At 43.6% G+C, this 22,763-nt stretch overlaps 1 protein-coding gene across 1 annotated transcript in view; it reads left to right on the top strand.

Moving 5' to 3' along the window:
* The window catches only part of atp8a1 (ATPase phospholipid transporting 8A1), a 68,245-nt gene that overhangs the window by 9,642 nt on the left and 35,840 nt on the right, over window positions 1–22,763 (top strand). Inside the window, exons 4-5 of the mRNA XM_065011049.1 lie at window positions 8,854–8,953; window positions 21,689–21,787. Of these exons, the coding sequence (XP_064867121.1) occupies window positions 8,854–8,953; window positions 21,689–21,787 (199 nt within the window). The remainder of the gene's footprint in view (window positions 1–8,853; window positions 8,954–21,688; window positions 21,788–22,763) is intronic.

The raw sequence follows: 22,763 nt of genomic DNA, 5'->3' as shown, positions 1-22,763 counted from the left end.
CATAACGAGCAATCACTTTTGTGAGGCTTGGCTGAAGTGAGAGAAGATCTCTCCTTAAAGTAAAAACGGTCAAAACCATTCGATTTTGAGATCGGAATGAAATCCAAAGTTGCGCTATATAGTCATTAATTTGTAAACAATAAATATTAATAGATTACTGTCTCAAACACTTAAATCAGCAAAAATGACAAATTAATTAGTGGGTCCTGGTGATTTCAGACAGAAAACAGGCTACTTTGCCCCCCTAATCTGATAGTGGTAGTGGGGCGGTAGATGCCTAGTCTTTATACACACGCCTCTCTCTCTCTCACTCTCTCACTCTCTCACTCACTCACTCACTCACTCACTCACTCTGAGAGAGAAGTCAGCTCAGAGTGGCCCAACTCATGACCTCCATCAGAAGCCGATTTTAATTGAAAATGGAAAATGTAATGTTTATGCAACAAATGTTAGTGCATCGCATTAAACCGAATCGCACAAAATCATTTCAAATTATAATGTATCGTATCGGAGCCCATGTATTCTAGATGCGTATTGAATCGTCTTGAAAGGGAAAGATGCACATCCCTAGTGAATATATTACGGAGCTGAGTAACTTGGTGTACAGAGAGAAAAGGAGAGGGCCTAGATCCATACACTGGAGGATACTAGTTTTTTATTTTATTTCACCTTTATTTAACCAGGTAGGCTAGTTGAGAACAAGTTCTCATTTGCAACTGCGACCTGGCCAAGATAAAGCATAGCAGTGTGAACAGACAACACAGAGTTACACATGGAGTAAACAATTAACAAGTCAATAACACAGTAGAAAAAAAGGGGAGTTTATATACAATGTGTGCAAAAGGCATGAGGTAGGCGAATAATTACAATATTGCAGATTAACACTGGAGTGATAAATTTTATTTTTTATTTTATTTTTTATTTTTTTATTTCACCTTTATTTAACCAGGTAGGCTAGTTGAGAACAAGTTCTCATTTGCAACTGCGACCTGGCCAAGATAAAGCATAGCAGTGTGAACAGACAACACAGAGTTACACATGGAGTAAGCAATTAACAAGTCAATAACACAGTAGAAATAAAATGGGCAGTCTATATACAATGTGTGCAAAAGGCATGAGGAGGTAGGCGAATAATACAATTTTGCAGATTAACACTGGGGTGATAAAAGATCAGATGGTCATGTACAGGTAGAGATATTGGTGTGCAAAAGAGCAGAAAAGTAAATAAATAAAAAAATAAAATAAAAAAAAACAGTATAAAAACAGTATGGGGATGAGGTAGGTGAAAATGGGTGGGCTGTTTACCAATAGATTATGTACAGCTGCAGCGATCGGTTAGCTGCTCAGATAGCAGATGTTTGCAGTTGGTGAGGGAGATAAAAGTCTCCAATTTCTCCAATTCGTTCCAGTCACAGGCAGCAGAGTACTGGAACGAAAGGCGGCCGAATGAGGTGTTGGCTTTAGGGATGATCAGTGAGATACACCTGCTGGAGCGCGTGCTACGGATGGGTGTTGCCATCGTGACCAGTGAACTGAGATAAGGCGGAGCTTTACCTAGCATGGCCTTGTAGATGACCTGGAGCCAGTGGGTCTGGCGACGAATATGTAGCGAGGGCCAGCCGACTAGAGCATACAAGTCGCAGTGGTGGGTAGTATAAGGTGCTTTAGTGACAAAACGGATGGCACTGTGATAAACTGCATCCAGTTTGCTGAGTAGAGTGTTGGAAGCAATTTTGTAGATGACATCGCCCAAGTCGAGGATTGGTAGGATAGTCAGTTTTACTAGGGTAAGCTTGGCAGCGTGAGTGAAGGAGGCTTTGTTGCGGAATAGAAAGCCGACTCTTGATTTGATTTTCGATTGGAGATGTTTGATATGGGTCTGGAAGGAGAGTTTGCAGTCTAGCCAGACACCTAGGTACTTATAGGTGTCCACATATTCAAGGTCGGAACCATCCAGTGTGGTGATGCTAGTCGGGCATGCGGGTGCAGGCAGCGATCGGTTGAAAAGCATGCATTTGGTTTTACTAGCGTTTTAGTAGTGAGACCACCTTTTTCAAACCATTTAGTTTTTCTTACAGATACTTGGATGAGAATGGCGCCGGTGAGAAACGGCGGCCGTTTTATAGGCTCCTTCTCCCCCCGGTGATCTTCACATTTTTTTGTACGTAATGCTTCCGCCATCGTTTCTACTTCAATGAGTCTGAGGCGAAAGACATTGATTATTCGCCTCTGCCCTCTGTTGTATTGGCAAATACTATTTACCAAGAGATTTTTCATCTGTATTTTTCCTAGCTGTCTATTTACCACCACAAAGCACACTCAACGAGCTGTAGATTATTTGTATTGTGTTTATTATGGATACCCATTAGGCAGCAGCTACTCTTCTGGGGTCCAGCAACATAAGTTACATAGTGTTTAAAATACTACATTTCATTGGGCAATAAGCAAACAAGAAAATGCTCATCCAGAGGCGGCGCTCCTAGTGGCCAGTGATTTTAATGCAGGAAACTGATCCATTTCACCTCATTTCTACCATCATGTCAATAGATCACCTTTACCCCACATACAAAGCTAACCCCTGCCCTCCATTTGGCAAATCAAACCATAACTCTATCCTCCTGATTCCTGCTTACAAGCAAAAACTCAAACGGGAAGTACCAATGACGTGCTCACTACGAAAGTGGTCCGCTCAAACGGATGCTAAGCTACAGGCCTGTTTCTCTAGCACAGACTGGAATATGTTCCGGGATTCATCCGATGGCATTAAGGAGTTTACCACGTCAGTCACCGGCTTCATTGATAAGTGCATCGACGATGTTGTCCCCGTGTTGACCATACGTACATATCCCAACCAGAAGCCATGGATTATGGAGGCCATGGATCTGCTCTGAGCTAGCAGTTATAGCTGTTGCTTTCAAGGAGTAGGACGCTTATGAGAAATCCCGCTATGCCCTCCGACAAACCATTAAACAACCAAAGCATCAATACAGGACTAAGATCGAATCCAACTACACCAGCACTTACGCTTGTTGAAGGTGGCAGTGCTTGCAAACTACTGTATCACGGATTACAAAGGGAAACTCAGCCGAGAGCTGCTCAGTGACTCGAGCCTACCAGACGAGCTAAATGCTTTCTATGCTCCCTTCAAGGCAAGCAACACTGAACCATGCGTGAGAGCAATAGCTGTTCTTGATGATGACTGTATGACCTCTCCGTAGCCGATGTAAGACCTTTAAAGAGGTTTACATAAACAAGCCCGCAGGGCCAGACGGATTACCAGGATGCTTACTTAGAGCATGCACTGACCAGCTAGCAAGTGTCGTCACTGACATTTCAACCTCTCTCTGACCCAGTCTGTAATACCTACGTGTTTCAAGCAAACCACTATAGTCCCTGTGCCTATAAACGCCAAGGTCTAAAGTCTCTAAATGACTACCGCCCCGTAGCACTCACATCTGTAGCCATGAAATGCTTTGAAACGCTGGTCATGGCTCACGTCAACACCCTCATCCCAGAAACCCTGCACCCACTCCAATTCGCACACTGCCCCAACAGATACACTGATGACGCAATCTCTATTGCACTCCACACTGCCCTTTCCCACCTGGACAGGAGGAACACCTACGTGGGAATGCTGTTCATTGACTACAGCTCAGCATTGAACACAATAGGGCCATCCAAGCTCATCACTAAGCTATTCCCTGGGAATTAACACCGTTGTCTGCAGCTGGATCCTGGACTTCCTGACAGGCCGCACCCAGGAGGTAAGGGTAGGCAACAACACATCCGCCACGCTGACATTCAACACGGGGGCCCCTTAGGGGCGCGTGTTCAGTCCCATACTATACTTCCTGTTCACCAACGACTGCGTGCATGAATCCAGCACCATCATTAAGTTTGCCGACGACGTGACGGTGGTAGGCCTGATTACCGACGACGATGAGACAGCCTAGGTGGGCAAGACAAAGGAGCTTATCGTGGACTACAGACCCCCATTCACATTGACGGGGCTGCAGTTGAGTGGGTCGAGAGCTTCAAGTTCCTCGGTGTCCACATCACTAAGGACCTATCATGGTCCAAACACACCAACACAGACGTGAAGAGAGCACAGATGCACAATCGAGAGCATCCTGGCGGGCTGTATCACCGCCTGGTACGGCAACTGCTCCGCCCTCAACCGTAAGGCTCTCCAGAGGGTAGTGAGGTCTGCACAACGCATCACCGGGGGCAAACTACCTGCCCTCCAGGACACCTACACCACCCGATGTTACAGGAAGGCCATAAAGATCATCAAGGACATCAACCACCCGAACCACTGCCTGTTCACCCCGCTATCATCCAGAAGGCGAGGTCAGTACAGGTGCATCAAAGCTGGGACCGAGAGACTGAAAAACAGCTTCTATCTCAAGGCCATCAGACTGTTAAACAGCCACCACTAACATTGAGTGGCTGCTGCCAACACACTGTCATTGACCCAACTCCAGCCACTTTAATAATGGGAATTGATGGGAAATGATGTAAATATATCACTAGCCACTTTAAACAATGCTACCTTATATAATGTTACTTACCCTACATTATTCATCTCATATGCATATGTATATACTGTACTCTAGATCATCGACTGCATTCTTATGTCACTAGCCACTTTAACTATGCCACTTTGTTTACTTTGTCTACATACTCATCTCATATGTATATACTGTACTCGATACCATCTACTGTATGCTGCTCTGTACCATCACTCATTCATATATCCTTATGTACATATTCCTTATCCCCTTACACTGTGTATAAGACAGTAGTTTTGGAATTGTTAGTTAGATTACTTGTTGGTTATCACTGCATTGTCGGAACTAGAAGCACAAGCATTTCGCTACACTCGCATTAACATCTGCTAACCATGTGTATGTGACAAATAAAATTTGATTTGATTTGATTTGATTTGAGCATGCCTCGTCTCCCTCAGGAGGCTGAAAAGATTTGGCATGGGAAAAGGAAGCTAGGTTGAAGATTCTGTATCCCTGAAAACCGTATGTTTCTCATTTCTACAGATCCTGCTGAGGGTGATGGATGGAGGCCTATTATGGATTGTGTATCCGTATGTTTCTCATTTCTACAGATCCTGCTGAGGGTGATGGATGGAGGCCTATTATGGATTGTGTGTTTACAGTGCCTTTGGGAAGTATTCAGACCCCTTGACTTTTTCCACATTTTGTTACGTTACAGCCTTATTCTAAAATGGATTAAATAAAAATCCTCAGCAATCTACACACAATACTTCATAATGATGAAGTGAAAACAGATTTTTAGAAATGATTTTGCACATTTACAACACACTTACTCATTCTAGGGTTGTTTTTTATTTGTACTATTTTCTACTTTGTAGACTATGAAATAACACATAAGGAATCATGTAGTAACCCAAAAAGTCTTAAACAAATTAGAATATATTTTAGATTCTTCAAAGTAGCCACCCTTGATAACAACTTTGCACACTCTTTGCATTCTCTCAACCAGCTTCATAAGGTAGTCACCTGGAATGCATTTAATCAACAGGTATGCCTTGTTAAAAGTTAATTTGTGGAATTTCTTTCCTTAATGTGTTTGAGCCAATCAGTTGTGTTGTGACAAGGTAGGGGTGGTATACAGAAGATAGCCCTTTTTAGTCAAAGACCAAGTCCATATTATGGCAAGAACAGCTCAAATAAACAAATAGAAACAACAGTCCATCATTACTTTAAGACATGAAGGTCAGTCAATGTGGAAAATTAATCTGGCTCTCACGAGGACTGCCACAGGAATGGAAGTCCCAGAGTTACCTCTGCAGCAGAGGATAAGTTCATTATAGTTAACTACACCTCAGATTTCAGCCCAAATAAATGCTTCACAGAGTTAAAGTAACGGATACATCTCAAAAGGCCTCCATGGTCGAATTGCTGCAAAGAAACCACTACTAAAGGATACCAATATTAAGAAGAGACTTGCTTGGGCCAAGAAACACAAGCAATGAACATTCGACCGGTGGAATTCTGTCCTTTGGTCTGTTGAGTCCAAATTTGAGATTTTTGGTTCCAACCGATGTGTCTTTGAGACGCAGAGCAGGTGAATGGATGATATCTGCATGTGTGGTTCCCACCGTGAAGCATGGAGGAGGTGTGAGGGTGCTTTGCTGGTGACGCTGTCAGTGATTTATTTAGATTTCAAGGCACACTTAACCACAGCATTCTGCAGCGATACACCATCCCATCTGGTTTGCACTTAGTGGGACTATCATTTGTTTTTCAACAGGACAATGACCCAACACACCTCCAGGTTGTGTAAGGGCTATTTGACCAAGAAGGAGAGCGATGGAGTGCTGCAACAAATGACCTGACCTCCACAATCACCCGACCTCAACCCAATTGAGATGGTTTGGGATGAGTTGGACTGCAGAGTGAAGGAAAAGCAGCTAACAAGTGCCCAGCATATGTGGGAACTCCTTCAAAACTGTTGGAAAAGGATTCCTCATGATGATGGTTGAGAGAATGCCAAGAGTGTTCAAAGCTGTAATCAAGGCAAAGGATGGCTACTTTGAAGAATATGAAATACATTTAGATTTGTTTAACGCTTTTTTTTGGTTACTACATGATTCCATCTGTTATTTCATAGTTTTGGTATGTTCACTATAATTCCACAATGTAGAAAATAGTAAAAATAAAGAATAACCCTTGAATGAGTTGAGTAGGTGTGTCTGAACTTTTGACTGGTACTGTTAAGTAATTCAGACCATTTGCTATGAGACATGAAATTGAGCTCAGGTGCATCCTGTTTCCATTGCTCATCCTTAATGTTTCTACATCTTGATTGGAGTCCACCTGTTGTAAATTCAATCGATTGGACATAATTTGGGAAGGCACACACCTGTCTATATAAGGTCCTGCAGTTGACAGTGCATGTCAGAGCAAAAACGAAGCCATGATGTCAAAGGAATTGTCCGTAGAGATCCGAGACAGGATTGTCGAGGCACAGATCTGGGGAAGGATACCAAAAAATGTCTGCAGCATTGAAGATCCCAATAACACAGTGGCCTCTATCATTCTTAAATGGAATAAATCTTGAACCACCAAGACTCTTCCTAGTGCTGGCCGTCTGGCCAAACTGAGCAATCTGGGGAGAAGGGCCTTGGTCAGGGAGGTGACCAAGAACCTGATGGTCACTCTGATAGAGCTCTCGAGTTCCAGAAGAACAACCATCTCTGCAGCACTCCACCAATCAGGCGTTTATGGTAGAGTGGCCAGACGGAAGCCACTCCTCAGTAAAAGGCACATGAAAGCCTCCTTGGAGTTTGCCAAAAGGCACTTAACTTCTCTAGGGTAGGGGGCAGCATTCAGAATTTTGGATGAAAATCATGCCCAAATTAAACTGCCTGCTACTCGGGCCCAGAAGATATGATATGCATATAACTGGTAGATTTGGATAGAAAACACTAAAGTTCCCAAAACTGTTAAAATAGTGTCTGAGGAAAAACAGAACTGATTTGGCAGGTGAAAACCTGAGAGAAATCTATTCAGGAAGTATTTTTGTTTTTGTAGTTTTCTATTCAATGCCATTACAGTATCCATTGACTTAGGACTCAATTTGCAGTTCCTATGCTTTCCACTAGATGTCTTATAAATGAGGGAGTAAGACCAGTCTGAATGAGTGGACCCTGAAGTGTCAGAGCTTTTTCATGCGCAAAATCCCAAGAGTGCATTTCTTGTTTACCTTTTACGTTATTGTCCGGTTGAAATATTATAGATCATTTAGGCTAAAAACAACCTGAAGATTGAATATAAACATTGTTTGACATGTTTCTATGAACTTTACGGATACAATTTGGATTTTTTTGTCTGACTGCGTTTGAGCCTGTGGATTACTGAAGAAAACCTGTGAACAAAATGGAGGTTTTTGGATATAAAGAGACTTTATCAAACTAGATTGAACTCTTTGGCCTGAATGCCAACGCCTGGAGGAAACAAGGCATGGCTCATGACCTGGCCAATACCATCCCTTCTGTGAAGCATGGTGATGGCAGCATCATTCTGTGCGGTGTTTTTCAGAGACAGGGTCTGGGAGACTAGTCAGGATCAAGGGAAAGATGAACAGAGATCCTTGATTAAAAACCTGCTCCAGAGCGTTCAGGACCTCAAACATTGAAGGTTCACCTTCCAACAGGACAACGACCCTAAACGCACAGCCAAGACAGCGTAGGAGTGGCTTCGGAACAAGTCTCTGAATGTCCTTGAGTGGCCCTGCCAGAGTTCGGATTTGAACCCGATCTAACAACTCTGGAGAGACCTGAAAATAACTGTGCAGCGGCGCTTCCCATCCAATCTGACAGCTTGAGATGATCTGCAGAGAAGAATGGGAGAAACTCCCCAAATATAGGTCTACCAAGCTTGGAGCGTCATATTCAAGAAGACTCGATGCTGTAATCTCTGCCTAAGCTATTTAAAAATATATACTTTTTTTTAAATCTGCAAAAGTTTCTCAACCTGTTTTTCATTTGTCATTATGCGGTTGTGTGTGTATGTGTGTGTGTGTGTGTATGTATGTATGTATGTATGTATGTATGTGTATATGTATATATGTATGTATGTGTATATGTGAAAAAATATATTTTAGAATAGGTCGGTATTGTAACATAATGTGGAAAAAGTGAAAGGGTCTGAATACTTTCCGAATGCACTGTATACATTTTGTATACTGGTATAAGATGTCTATTAGCGAAAAGCAACTGATTAATGTAACTGAACTGATATTTTTTCTGTATTTCTTTCTGTATTTTTCTCTCTTTCTCAATCTCTCCCTTTCCATCTCTCTGCCCTGCAGCACTGCAAAGTATAATGTCCTGACGTTCCTGCCTCGGTTCCTCTACTCTCAGTTCAGAAGGGCTGCCAACTCCTTCTTCCTCTTTATCGCTCTCCTGCAGGTAAGAGACATTATTTTTATTGGTTGCGACAGCCTTGGCATCTGTAGCAAATATCACATGCATGGGTTGGAACCAAAATAGTTTTCCATTTTTTTGTTCTGAGCAGAACCAGTATTTTTTTTGTCCTGTTCCACTCTTTCGACCAGCAAAATAAAGTTCTGAACCGATTCCAACCTGCCAAAAGTAATGTTTTTTAAACCTTTTTAAACCTCTGAAATCGAATCATTTTTTGATTTAACTCGACATTAAAGGGAATTTCACCCTGGAGAGATCTGGAGACTTATGTTTTTGTGTGTGTATATATGGTTGTCCTTGTTCGATAGAGCCTTTGGATGTCTTTCGGCGATGTTCCTGTCAGCGTATTCATTGCTAAATATACAAGCTGACACAATTTTTCCCGTCTCTGAAGTGTGGGGGGGGCGGTGCTTTCGTGCTCTGGCCCTGTTCCTCCCCCAAGGCAGGCTTTTTTGAAAGGGAGGCGGACACTAACAGAATCCTTTGGGCAACACTGAAAGAACTGACCAGACCTAAATGACTTCAATTTATTCCTCTCATCAACACGTATTTGATGGAGCATTTTTTGTTGCTACATGGTGACATTCAGCCATACATGTTTCTACCTGAATATAGCGAAGAGGAATTGAAAAAGTTGGATTTAGCAAGAAGCTCAGCTACAGCCGATGCCAGCACCAAGAGGGCAGATGACAGATACAGTGGTTAGCTAAGTAAGTTATTTTTCATGCAAGCGAGCTACTAACTTTAGTTGATCTACTGAAACTCATATTGTATTGCTTGCTAACATACTACTGCGTTACAGTCAGGGAAAATCAAACATATCGGTTTGATAATGTAGCTAGTCAGGTTAGTAGGTAGCTAGTCCAGCTAGATAAGTTAGATTAACAACTACAGGTAGCCATATCCATGATTAAAAATTGGTTTTTACAACCGGAAATCTATTGTAACACTTCTTCTGTTTTTAGTCGTAGATGTGGCTACTAAACAGCAAGCTACAACATTAGAACCAGCCACCTAAAGCTAGGTTTACCAGCAAACGTTAGCACATGACTGGCGTTGGCTAGCTAGTTAGCTTGGCACCTGCCTACTTGTTACTATGATCCTGGCCTCACATTTGTAATGTTTTTGTAAATGTGTGTAACATCAGCAATGGTACATAGTTTTACTTGCTAGCTATATAACATAATTGATGAGGGTTGACATTGATTATGATATTGACCGTAGATCCATTTCAAAATCATACAATTATAGGCATGACGCAAGATAGGATTCCAAACAGATTTAAATAACAATTATTGGCTATCCAGCACGCTAGCTATCTAGATAGGGTCAGCCTTCCTACCTAGGTACATTTGTACGGTCCGGTCACTGCAAAGGTTGAGGGTTATTCCATATTTCTTTCTATTCGGCTAGATATTGTTCTAAATATAATCTCTGTGCCTCTGCAACTCGTTTTACCCTAATGGTGTTATTCTGACACAGTTCAACTGTCGTTCAAACTGTGCAATGGAGTATAATTTATCTTTTTTTTCTTACAGACAATACTGTGTGGTACCTGGGCTTCTTCCTGGAATGGATTCTTAGAGAGAAGCAGAATTCCTTTGCCTGCGTGACATTGTAGCAGAACTGTATCCCTCTCGATGGATTGGACATTATGCTGGATTTCAAGCAGAAGATGACTCAAGAGGAGCTAAATGGAAAGAAAGGGGGGGGGAAACTATCTCTAGAAGATGGCCACCGAGACAGAGGAGCTATCCATGAAGAACCACTAAGACGGTGACAATCTCGTGATTTTTGTTGTAGTTTAAAGATAATCGTATTGTGTTCCTGTTTCATCTGGAGAAGATGTATGTTTTTCCTTGGGAGATTTTCATTGATTATGTTGGAGTATTTGTGTTGACCAAATGCCCTCAATAGAGAACTGTGTTCAATCAAGAAAACCTACTCCTGACTCGTTCCGCTTTAGAGTGACGCCCAATTACTTGGTCCGCTCACACGGTGATGAGGTGTTGGGTTTTGCGCCAGACATCGCGTTTACTTTGATGGCATAAAAAAGCTAAATTTGAGTCTCATCTGACCAGAGTACTTTTTTCCCATATGTTTGGAGAGTCTCCCACATGCCGTTTGGCGAACACCAAATGTGTTTGCTTATTTCTTTCTTTAAGCAATGGCTTTTTTCTGGCCACTCCTGTAAAGCCCAGCTCTGTGGAGTGTACGGCTTAACGTTGTCCTTGTACGGCCCTCTCTTGGCAGGTTTGTTTTGGTGCCATATTCTTTAAAACATTTTATAATGGATTTAATGGTGCTCTGTGGGATGTTCAAAGTTTCTGATCTTTTTTTTATAACCCAACCCTGATCTGTAATTCTCCACAACCCTGACCTGTTTGAGAGCTCCTTGGTCTTCATAGTGCCGCTTGCTTGGGGGTGCCCCTTGCTTAATGGTGTTGCAGACTCTGGGGCCTTTCAGAACAGGTGTGTGTGTATGAAATTTCATCCTGATTTCGCCTGTAGCATTAGTTCTGTGGCACTCACAGACAATATCTTTGCATGTTTTGGAAACGTCAGAGTGTTTTCTTTCCAAAGCTGTCAATTATATGCATAGTCGAGCATCTTTTCGTGACAAAATATCTTGTTTAAAACGGGAACGTTTTTCATCCAAAAATGAAATACTGCCCCCAGAGGTTCAAGAGGTTAAGTTATGCTTACTAGCTATATTTGTTAGCTAAAAATAATTGTTATTCATGTCTTCTACACAGTATCTAACAAAGATACATTGACGGGGGAGTTCACCGTGAGGGCTGCCTGCCACAGGTCCATGAGGATGAGTGAAAAGCCGCACAGCATGAGAGTAGGGAAAGGTTATAGATGGCTACTAGCTACCTTGTTAAACATCTCCTGTGAGACACTGTCATCATCATTTATTCTGTGTTTACTTGATTTCTTTCCCACACCCCTGTTATTCATTGCCTAATTAAAGCCAATACAAGCTCCACACAAACTGATATTCACTACAACACAAATGATTGATACATGTCATAGATAAACAAATTATTATTTTGCTGCTAGCAAATAAACACATGTACATTTACACTGGCTTGGCCCATGCTCTGACCAAAGGTCCGTTTTGATAGTTGATAGCACACCACTGCAAATCATTTGTTAATGCTGCCTGAGATGGTCAGGAGGATGACCGCGTCAAACAGCTTGTGCTCCTTTACTCTGCGGATCATTCTTTCAACATGCACTCTCAGCCTGGCAATGGACTGGGTCTCCCTAACATCATGCGCTGGCATCTGTGTGCGTCTTGACAGAAAGGCTGGCCGGTACACCTTGCACGGAACAATGTAATCTACGAGAAAGCCCTTATCCACCATAATGGCCATGTCAGGGGTGAGTAAGGAAATAATTCCAGACTGCTTGAAGATCTCCTTCTCACTCACAGACCCAGTGTACAATGATCCATCTGGTGACATTCCCAACATGCCCTTAAAGCTACAGTGTGACTTGATGGAAGAAAACACCTCACTCTGCAGTAGTAGTGATGGTGTCTGGCAGCGGAGTTCAGTGCAGTCGATCACTACCTGGGTGTCCTTGAACTCAGGTGGCAGGTGGGCTTTGATGGTTTTCTTGGGGATCCATATCCGTGCTGATCCAAGCAGACAGTCGAGGAAGTTGGTCCAAGAGATGATGATCCGGCTCACTGTCGATTGGTGGATACTGAACCGATGGGCCAAATCCTTCTGTTTCAGATACAGAGACAGATGAGTCATAAATAAGAACTCGTCGATTGATGGCAGTGTCTGAACATAAAGAAACCCATTTTAGTACAATAGTCCTTATATTCGGTCCATAACAAAAAGTAAATAATGTTTAACAATTACAGTAAGATCAAATAATATACTGAAGTATTTAATGAAGTTGTCCCTTACCGGTTGTCCTCGAGTAACACTTGTTTCAGATGGATTGGTGCTTGTGACTCTTATAAACCTGGTCTCTGCTGCCCGCTCAATCAAGTGCCAGAAGGCCATCCGGTGGGTGTAGCTTGCAAATCTAAAGATGGACCCAGAGTTTTTGAATACCAAAAAAGCTCATTACTGTTATTGCCCATCTTCTCTAAGCCCTAGCACTAGACATGACCTAGCTGTTATTGTTGCCTATTTTCTTGTTACTGCAATTCATACTGTAATTCACAGCAGCTATCATCACAGCAGTGAATGTGTTTTAAATGTTCTGATATTTAACCTGGAAAGTGGACTAACAACCAAATCTTATTTGAAGCAACGACCTGGGAGCATTTTTGGGGGTTAACTGAAAACTAATGTAAAGACAATATACTGTAACGATTCAATGTGCCTACTTAGGCTAAGATATGCTAGCCTAGTTTCAAATAACAATGAACATGTACTTAAAGGTAGGATGGACTTTGGCATAATAATACTAATAATGAATAGTAAATAATAAACAATAGTAATGTTTGATAATAATAAATCATTATGTTGTGTAAAAACGGATATCCTCGTCAGAACCAGCAAATCGCAGTAGACCAAAGCCGCGTTGGGTGGTCAGTTTCTCCAGCTTGGCTCGAAGCTCCTCAATTTCTCTTACGTGCTCATGGTTTGCCATTAGGGCCATGTCCACGGCTGCGGGTTCAGAGACTTCACAGTAATCATGGGTCTGGACCGGATAAGAGACGGCACAGTCCATAGGCAGCGCACCTTGTTCTTCATCCCCCTCAGTCGGAGCAGGTTTCAGTTTTCTTTCCCAAACACCAGGTCTCTTTTGAATGTGCCTGTTCCACGCGAAGACAGTAGGAACAACACCTCTTTTTAGGTATTTTTCCCTCAACAAAGTCACTTTCGACAAAATGTGTACTACACACCTTTGTGTGTTTGGTGACAGTAAAGTTGTCACGACGTACTGCCACCAACCACCTTTTTCTGAGCTCTACATCGACCGGGAAACGATAGAAGCTCACAATACCATAACATTAGGAAGAAACTGAACAATGTTCATTAGTACCTCCTTCGCGGGGCTGTAATTTAAACGTAGTCATTGCAAACTATTTCAGTCAGAAATGCATCGACGATAGCTAGTAAGCTAATGATAAAAACAATAGCAGAACTCGCTCCGGAAGTCATCAACCCGGTCAGAAGTAAATTAGAACGTTGGAGGCGGTATAATGCATAGAGCCTATTGCCTTGCACAAAGTATCTATTGTCTGGCTGCGTCCCAAACGACACCCTATTCCTTATTTAGTGCAATACCTTTAAACAAGGCCCATAGGACTCTGGTCTAAAGTATTGCACTTTAATGTCACAAATGTGATGCATGCAATTCAATGGGGCAGAAGTCTGTGTGACATATATGTGACATATATCTAGCAACAATGAGAAGATGCCCTTGACTTTTTCCACATTTTGTTGTGTTACAGCCTGATTTTAAAATAGGCTAAATTGCAAATATATATATATTTTTTAAATTGTCACTGGCCTACACGTAATACCCCATAATGTCAAAGTGGATATTTTTTTTACATGTTCATTAAAAATGAAAAGCTGACATGTCTTGAATCAATAAGTATTCAACCCCTTTGTTATGGCAAGCCTAAATATGTTTTTAATAATAATAATTTGCTTAACAAATCACATAAGTTGCATGGATTCACTCTGTGTACAATAATAGTGTTTGACATGATTTTTAATAGACTACCTCATATCTGTACCCCACACACACAATTATCAGTAAAGTTTTTAATGGCTGTGAAAGTAGAAAATTAAGGATGGATCAACAACCATGTTCTTACTCCACAAGACTAACCTAATTGACAGAGTAAAAGGAAGGAAACCTGTACAGAATAAAAACATTCCAAAACATGCATCCTGTTTGCAACAAGGCAATAAACTAATACCGCAAAAAATGTGGCAGAGCAATTAACATTTTGCATTTTTTAAACTTAAATCTACTTGGAAATCTTTGGCAAGACCTGAAAATGGCTGTCTAGCAATGATCAACAACCAATGTGACAGAGCTTGAAAAATGTTGAAAAGGATAAAGGGCAAATGTTGGACAATCCAGGTGTGGAAAGCTTTTAGAGACGCAGAAAGACTCAAATCTGTAATTGATTCTGACACCCAGGGGTGTGAATACTTATGTAAATGAGATATTTCTTTATTTCATTTTAAATAAATGTGTTAAAATGTCAAAAAACATGTTTTCACTTTGGGTATTGTGTGTAGATGGTGTTTAAAATAAATACATTTTGAATTCAGGCTCTAACACAACATGTGGAGTAAGTCAAATGGGTATGAATAGTTTCTGAAGGCATTATAGGTGGCTTGTTTCAGCTAGTTTATCTTGTTCTTGATACCATATCTTGTTTTGAGCTGTTTTGACTGAAGTCATGTCTAGCTAATACAGCAGAAATCTGCTAGCTAGCTAACCAACATTTAACAATGTACTTGAAAGACAAGTGCTTATTGTACAAATGTCTTTGTTTGCAATAAACATTGGCGATGAAGTATAGCTTACATGTTGTCAACTGCTAGGTTCTAAATGAACCTTATAAAATTGAACGAACGATTAGTAAAGCTTAAGCCATGTTTATTCACCCACTGGGTTTTTACAGCTGCATCAGACAAAGAACATATTCACACAAGCACTGATATTTAACCCTTTCCCATATGCTGAGCCCCTCCTTACACATCTGAACCGCCAATACACCTCTATTTCTATCCAGAAGATTAGTGATATATGTTCTTCCTCACTTCATGTAACATGACCTCTGCCCAAATTCCTCACTCTTCCCCAACTCACGGCTGTCATGGCTGTCAACACAACCAGACTGTGTCTCTTCTCCTCCCATAGGATGTCTGACAATAACATATCCTGGTAGAATGTAAACATCATTACATTCCCCTCTCTCTTTCGGTGCCATGAATAAGGATATTTCATATTTTCAAGTTTAAAAGTCAGTTCCGAACACAACAATCTAAGCCAACCCTGTCTGTTTTGCACCATAGTTGTGCACTAGTCGGTTTTGTTGCGAAACAACCAACCCATCTATAGGGAAGAAGGTGCCATTTGAGACGCAAACACTGACTGAATGAGTGACAGATGCACCCTCCAGTGTCCACTGGCCTCTGTGTTAGGGCTATTTGACCAAGGACCTGGCCTCCACAATCACCCGACCCGATCACCCGATGTTTTGTGAATAGTTGGACCGCAGAGTGAAGGAAAAGCAGCCTACAAGTGCTCTGCATATGTGGAAACTTCTTCAAGACTGTTGGCAAAGCATTCCAGGTGAAGCTGGTTGAGAGAATGGCAAGAGTGCGCAAAGCTGACATCAAGGCAAAGGGTGGCTACTTTGAAGAATCTCAAATATAAAATATAATTTTGATTTGTTTAACACTTTTTTTGGTTACTACATGATTCCATATGTGTTATTTCATAGGTTTGACGTCTTCACTATTATTCTACAATGTAGAAAATAGTACAAATAAAGAAAAACCCTTGAAATAATAGGTGTGTCCAAACTTTTGACTGGTACTGTATAGTTTAATAATCTGTTGTTAGACATAATATACTGTATACAATCACCAGGAAATCATTTCAAAGTGATTTTTAATTCAGGACATCTGTTCCCAAGTATTCCCATACATAGAGGTGTATATGTGATCATATCCCAATGTAATTAAGGTTTGAAATAGTTTTTGTCAAATACTTTCTGTTTGGGATTCTTGCGGTCAATTTGCAGTGCACAATTGATTTATAACTATGTTCCGGCCCCCCGACTAACCGCTCAAGGAAAAAACGGCCTATGGCTGAATGTAATTGGGGATGGTTAATGGATAATGGCCTCTTATTGGATCACTCCAACTGACCTCTGCTTGACAAACACTACTTCCGGGTTGGAGCGAGCCGGTCGCATCCGCGCTTCGGTCTGCAGGTTGTATAACTTTTTCATTACATTTCATTACATTTCATTATAGTACAACGATCTGATTTGTCTAATCTTAGCAATTTCTTCTTAGCTAGCTACATAGTCGTCGTTGTATCAAAGATAATTGCGTAATTATCGTATTTCGTCGTCCTCCTATCTGCCCAACACGTTCACCGTCTACCGTAGCACTGTAGTAACTATCACACTCAACTGAACGACTTGATTAGTGTAGTGTTAGCTAGCTACATAGTTGTCTTTGCTGTCTTCGTATCCAAGATAATTGTGTAGTTTAGAGTGTGGAGTCTTAGAGTGATAATTGCGTTATTATCGTATTTCGTCGTCCTCCTATCTGCCTAGCAGCTAGCCAGCTAGCATACGTTCACCGGCTACCGTAGCACTGTAGTAACTATCACACTCAACTGAACGACTTGATTAGTGTAGTATTAGCTAGCTACATAGTTGTCTTTGCTGTCTTCGTATCCAAGATAATTGTGTAGTTAGAGTGTGTAGTCTTAGAGTGATTATCTTAATTTACCGAGGTTAGCTAGCCAGCTATTTTGTCGTCCTTAACGTAGGAGACACTCCTAGCTAGCCAATAGCCAGCCAACGTCTACTGAATAGAACTTTCGCATTCCGGTCGCATTCCGCTTCGCTCCACAGGTAGTATCATATTTTCATTTCATTTCATTACAGTCCCAACGGTGTGATTTGTTTGATCGTAGCTAGCTACATAGCTAGCTACATAGCCGTCTTTGTTTCAAAGATAATTGTGTAGTCTAGAGCGATTTTCTAGGTTAGCTAGCCAGCTATTGTCGTTCTCCTAACGCAACGTAACGTAACCAACACTGCTAGCTAGCCAGCTAGCCCCGAAAAGCAGCATTGTAGAAACTTCACACTCAACGGAACGACTTGATTAGGGTAGTGTCAACAACGCAGCTAGCCTACCTCAGCAGTACTGTATCATTTTAATCATTTTAGTCAATTAGATTCTTGCTACGTAAGCTTAACTTTCTGAACATTCGAGACGTGTAGTCCACTTGTCATTCCAATCTCCTCTGCATTAGCGTAGCCTCTTCTCTAGCCTGTCAACTATGTGTCTGTCTATCCCTGTTCTCTCCTCTCTGCACAGACCATACAAACGCTCCACACCGCATGGCCGCGGCCACCCTAATCTGGTGGTCCCAGCGCGCACGACCCACGTGGAGTTCCAGGTCTCCGGTAGCCTCTGGAACTGCCGATCTGCGGCCAACAAGGCAGAGTTCATCTCAGCCTATGCCTCCCTCCAGTCCCTCGACTTCTTGGCTCTGACGGAAACATGGATCACCACAGACAACACCGCTACTCCTACTGCTCTCTCTTCGTCCGCCCACGTGCTCTCGCACACCCCGAGAGCTTCTGGTCAGCGGGGTGGTGGCACCGGGATCCTCATCTCTCCCAAGTGGTCATTCTCTCTTTCTCCCCTTACCCATCTGTCTATCGCCTCCTTTGAATTCCATGCTGTCACAGTTACCAGCCCTTTCAAGCTTAACATCCTTATAATTTATCGCCCTCCAGGTTCCCTCGGAGAGTTCATCAATGAGCTTGATGCCTTGATAAGCTCCTTTCCTGAGGACGGCTCACCTCTCACAGTTCTGGGCGACTTTAACCTCCCCACGTCTACCTTTGACTCATTCCTCTCTGCCTCCTTCTTTCCACTCCTCTCCTCTTTTGACCTCACCCTCTCACCTTCCCCCCTACTCACAAGGCAGGCAATACGCTCGACCTCATCTTTACTAGATGCTGTTCCTCCACTAACCTCATTGCAACTCCCCTCCAAGTCTCCGACCACTATCTTGTATCCTTTTCCCTCTCGCTCTCATCCAACACTTCCCACACTGCCCCTACTCGGATGGTATCGCGCCGTCCCAACCTTCGCTCTCTCTCCCCGCTACTCTCTCCTCTTCCATCCTATCATCTCTTCCCTCTGCTCAAACCTTCTCCAACCTATCTCCTGATTCTGCCTCCTCAACCCTCCTCTCCTCCCTTTCTGCATCCTTTGACTCTCTATGTCCCCTATCCTCCAGGCCGGCTCGGTCCTCCCCTCCCGCTCCGTGGCTCGACGACTCATTGCGAGCTCACAGAACAGGGCTCCGGGCAGCCGAGCGGAAATGGAGGAAAACTCGCCTCCCTGCGGACCTGGCATCCTTTCACTCCCTCCTCTCTACATTTTCCTCCTCTGTCTCTGCTGCTAAAGCCACTTTCTACCACTCTAAATTCCAAGCATCTGCCTCTAACCCTAGGAAGCTCTTTGCCACCTTCTCCTCCCTCTTGAATCCTCCTCCCCCCCCCCTCCTCCCTCTCTGCAGATGACTTCGTCAACCATTTTGAAAAGAAGGTCGACGACATCCGATCCTCGTTTGCTAAGTCAAACGACACCGCTGGTTCTGCTCACACTGCCCTACCCTGTGCTCTGACCTCTTTCTCCCCTCTCTCTCCAGATGACATCTCGCGTCTTGTGACGGCCGGCCGCCCAACAACCTGCCCGCTTGACCCTATCCCCTCCTCTCTTCTCCAGACCATCTCCGGTGACCTTCTCCCTTACCTCACCTCGCTCATCAACTCATCCCTGACCGCTGGCTACGTCCCTCCCGTCTTCAAGAGAGCGAGAGTTGCACCCCTTCTGAAAAAACCTACACTCGATCCCTCCGATGTCAACAACTACAGACCAGTATCCCTTCTTTCTTTTCTCTCCAAAACTCTTGAACGTGCCGTCCTTGGCCAGCTCTCCCGCTATCTCTCTCAGAATGACCTTCTTGATCCAAATCAGTCAGGTTTCAAGACTAGTCATTCAACTGAGACTGCTCTTCTCTGTATCACGGAGGCGCTCCGCACTGCTAAAGCTAACTCTCTCTCCTCTGCTCTCATCCTTCTAGACCTATCGGCTGCCTTCGATACTGTGAACCATCAGATCCTCCTCTCCACCCTCTCCGAGTTGGGCATCTCCGGCGCGGCCCACGCTTGGATTGCGTCCTACCTGACAGGTCGCTCCTACCAGGTGGCGTGGCGAGAATCCGTCTCCACACCACGTGCTCTCACCACTGGTGTCCCCCAGGGCTCTGTTCTAGGCCCTCTCCTATTCTCGCTATACACCAAGTCACTTGGCTCTGTCATAACCTCACATGGTCTCTCCTATCATTGCTATGCAGACGACACACAATTAATCTTCTCCTTTCCCCCTTCTGACGACCAGGTGGCGAATCGCATCTCTGCATGTCTGGCAGACATATCAGTGTGGATGACGGATCATCACCTCAAGCTGAACCTCGGCAAGACGGAGCTGCTCTTCCTCCCGGGGAAGGACTGCCCGTTCCATGATCTCGCCATCACGGTTGACAACTCCATTGTGTCCTCCTCCCAGAGCGCTAAGAACCTTGGCGTGATCCTGGACAACACCCTGTCGTTCTCAAATAACATCAAGGCGGTGGCCCGTTCCTGTAGGTTCATGCTCTACAACATCCGCAGAGTACGACCCTGCCTCACACAGGAAGCGGCGCAGGTCCTAATCCAGGCACTTGTCATCTCCCGTCTGGATTACTGCAACTCGCTGTTGGCTGGGCTCCCTGCCTGTGCCATTAAACCCCTACAACTCATCCAGAACGCCGCAGCCCGTCTGGTGTTCAACCTTCCCAAGTTCTCTCACGTCACCCCGCTCCTCCGCTCTCTCCACTGGCTTCCAGTTGAAGCTCGCATCCGCTACAAGACCATGGTGCTTGCCTACGGAGCTGTGAGGGGAACGGCACCTCAGTACCTCCAGGCTCTGATCAGGCCCTACACCCAAACAAGGGCACTGCGTTCATCCACCTCTGGCCTGCTCGCCTCCCTACCACTGAGGAAGTACAGTTCCCGCTCAGCCCAGTCAAAACTGTTCGCTGCTCTGGCCCCCCAATGGTGGAACAAACTCCCTCACGACGCCAGGACAGCGGAGTCAATCACCACCTTCCGGAGACACCTGAAACCCCACCTCTTTAAGGAATACCTAGGATAGGATAAAGTAATCCTTCTCACCCCCTTAAAAGACCTAGATGCACTATTGTAAAGTGGCTGTTCCACTGGATGTCATAAGGTGAAAGCACCAATTTGTAAGTCGCTCTGGATAAGAGCGTCTGCTAAATGACTTAAATGTAAATGTAAATGTAAACAATTCCCTGCAGAGCTCAAGGACAACGTTGTGACACTAAGGTTGTCACCTGGAGCCTGTGTCTGGGTGTTTGTGCGCATTCGTGCAGAGAGTTTTACATGCTATATTGTATTTACTTTGCCACCATGGCCTTTTTTGCCTTTACCTCCCTTCTCACCTCATTTGCTCACATTGTATATAGACTTGTTTATACTGTATTATTGACTGTATGTTTGTTTTACTCCATGTGTAACTCTGTGTCGTTGTATCTGTCGAACTGCTTTGCTTTATCTTGGCCAGGTCGCAATTGTAAATGAGAACTTGTTCTCAACTTGCCTACCTTGTTAAATAAAGGTGAAATAAAAAATAAAAAAGATGAGTGAGAGCCATGTGATGCTCTCGGGGGAGTAAAATAATTCCCAAGACTTGGCCTATACTGACTGAACAGGTGATACACTGTAGCTAGAAACTCATGGGATATCTTGAATATCTGGGCATTTATTCAAAAAGCCCATGGGTCACTATAAACACTATAAATGGAATAAGGTGCCTTTTGGGACATATCCTATGTGATTCAGTAATCATTTAATTGTTTTAATACTGGAACGTGTGCTTTTCCTTTCAGCAAATTCCGGATGTGTCACCCACTGGTCGCTGGACTACCCTGATGCCCCTACTCTTCATCCTGGTGGTGGCAGCAGTCAAGGAGTTCATTGAGGATCTGGTGAGGAAACATTAACAACACAGAACACTAGGGAACACTACCAACACTGAACACTAGGGGAACACCACTGAACACTATGGGACCACTACCAACACTGAACACTAGGGGAACACTACCAACACTGAACACTAGGGGAACACCACTAAACACTACGGAACCACTACCAACACTCAACTCAAACTGCCCCTTTGACACCTCCGACATCAAGGCCTGGTTGTCACGCCCTGGTCGAAGTATTTTGTGTTTATCTTTATTTATTTGGTCAGGCCAGGGTGTGGCATGGGTTTTTGTATGTGGTGTGTATATATGGGGGATTGTAGCTAGTGGGGTGTTCTAGATAAGTCTATGGCTGTCTGAAGTGGTTCTCAATCAGAGGCAGGTGTTTATCGTTGTCTCTGATTGGGAACCATATTTAGGCAGCCATATTCTTTGGTTGTATTGTGGGTGATTGTCCTGTGTGTCTTGATGTCCTGGTTAGAGGTTAGTAGACACTTGTATAGGCTGTTTTCGGTTTTCGTTTTGTAGTGTTAGTGTTTTGTTGTGTGTTACGTTTGTTTATTAAAGATGAATCGCAATAGACACGCTGCAGTTTGGTCCGACTCTCCTTCACCATTAGAAAGCCGTTACAGAATCACCCACCACAGGACCAAGCAGCGTGTCAACAGGCAGGAGCCACAGGAGAAGCAACAGAGGCAGCAGCAGCAGGAGCAGCAGCAGCTACAGTGGGAGAGATTGCACTACCTGGAGAAATGGACATGGGAGGAGGTACTGGACGGTAAAGGACCCTGGGATCAGCCTGGAGATTATTGTCGCCCCAAAGCCGAGCTGGAGGCAGCAAAAGCAGAGAGGCGGCATTATGAGGAGCTAGCACGGCAGAGCGGATGGAAGCCTGAGAGTCAGCCCCAAACATTTCTGGGGGGGGGGGCTCACAGGGAGTATGGCTACGCTAGGTAGGAGACCTACGCTAACTTCCTGT

Source organism: Oncorhynchus nerka, linkage group LG26, assembly GCF_034236695.1.
Source record: "Oncorhynchus nerka isolate Pitt River linkage group LG26, Oner_Uvic_2.0, whole genome shotgun sequence".
NCBI lineage: Eukaryota > Metazoa > Chordata > Actinopteri > Salmoniformes > Salmonidae > Oncorhynchus > Oncorhynchus nerka.
The sequence above is the reverse complement of the archived record's forward strand: the minus strand, read 5'-3'. Positions and strand labels throughout refer to the sequence as shown.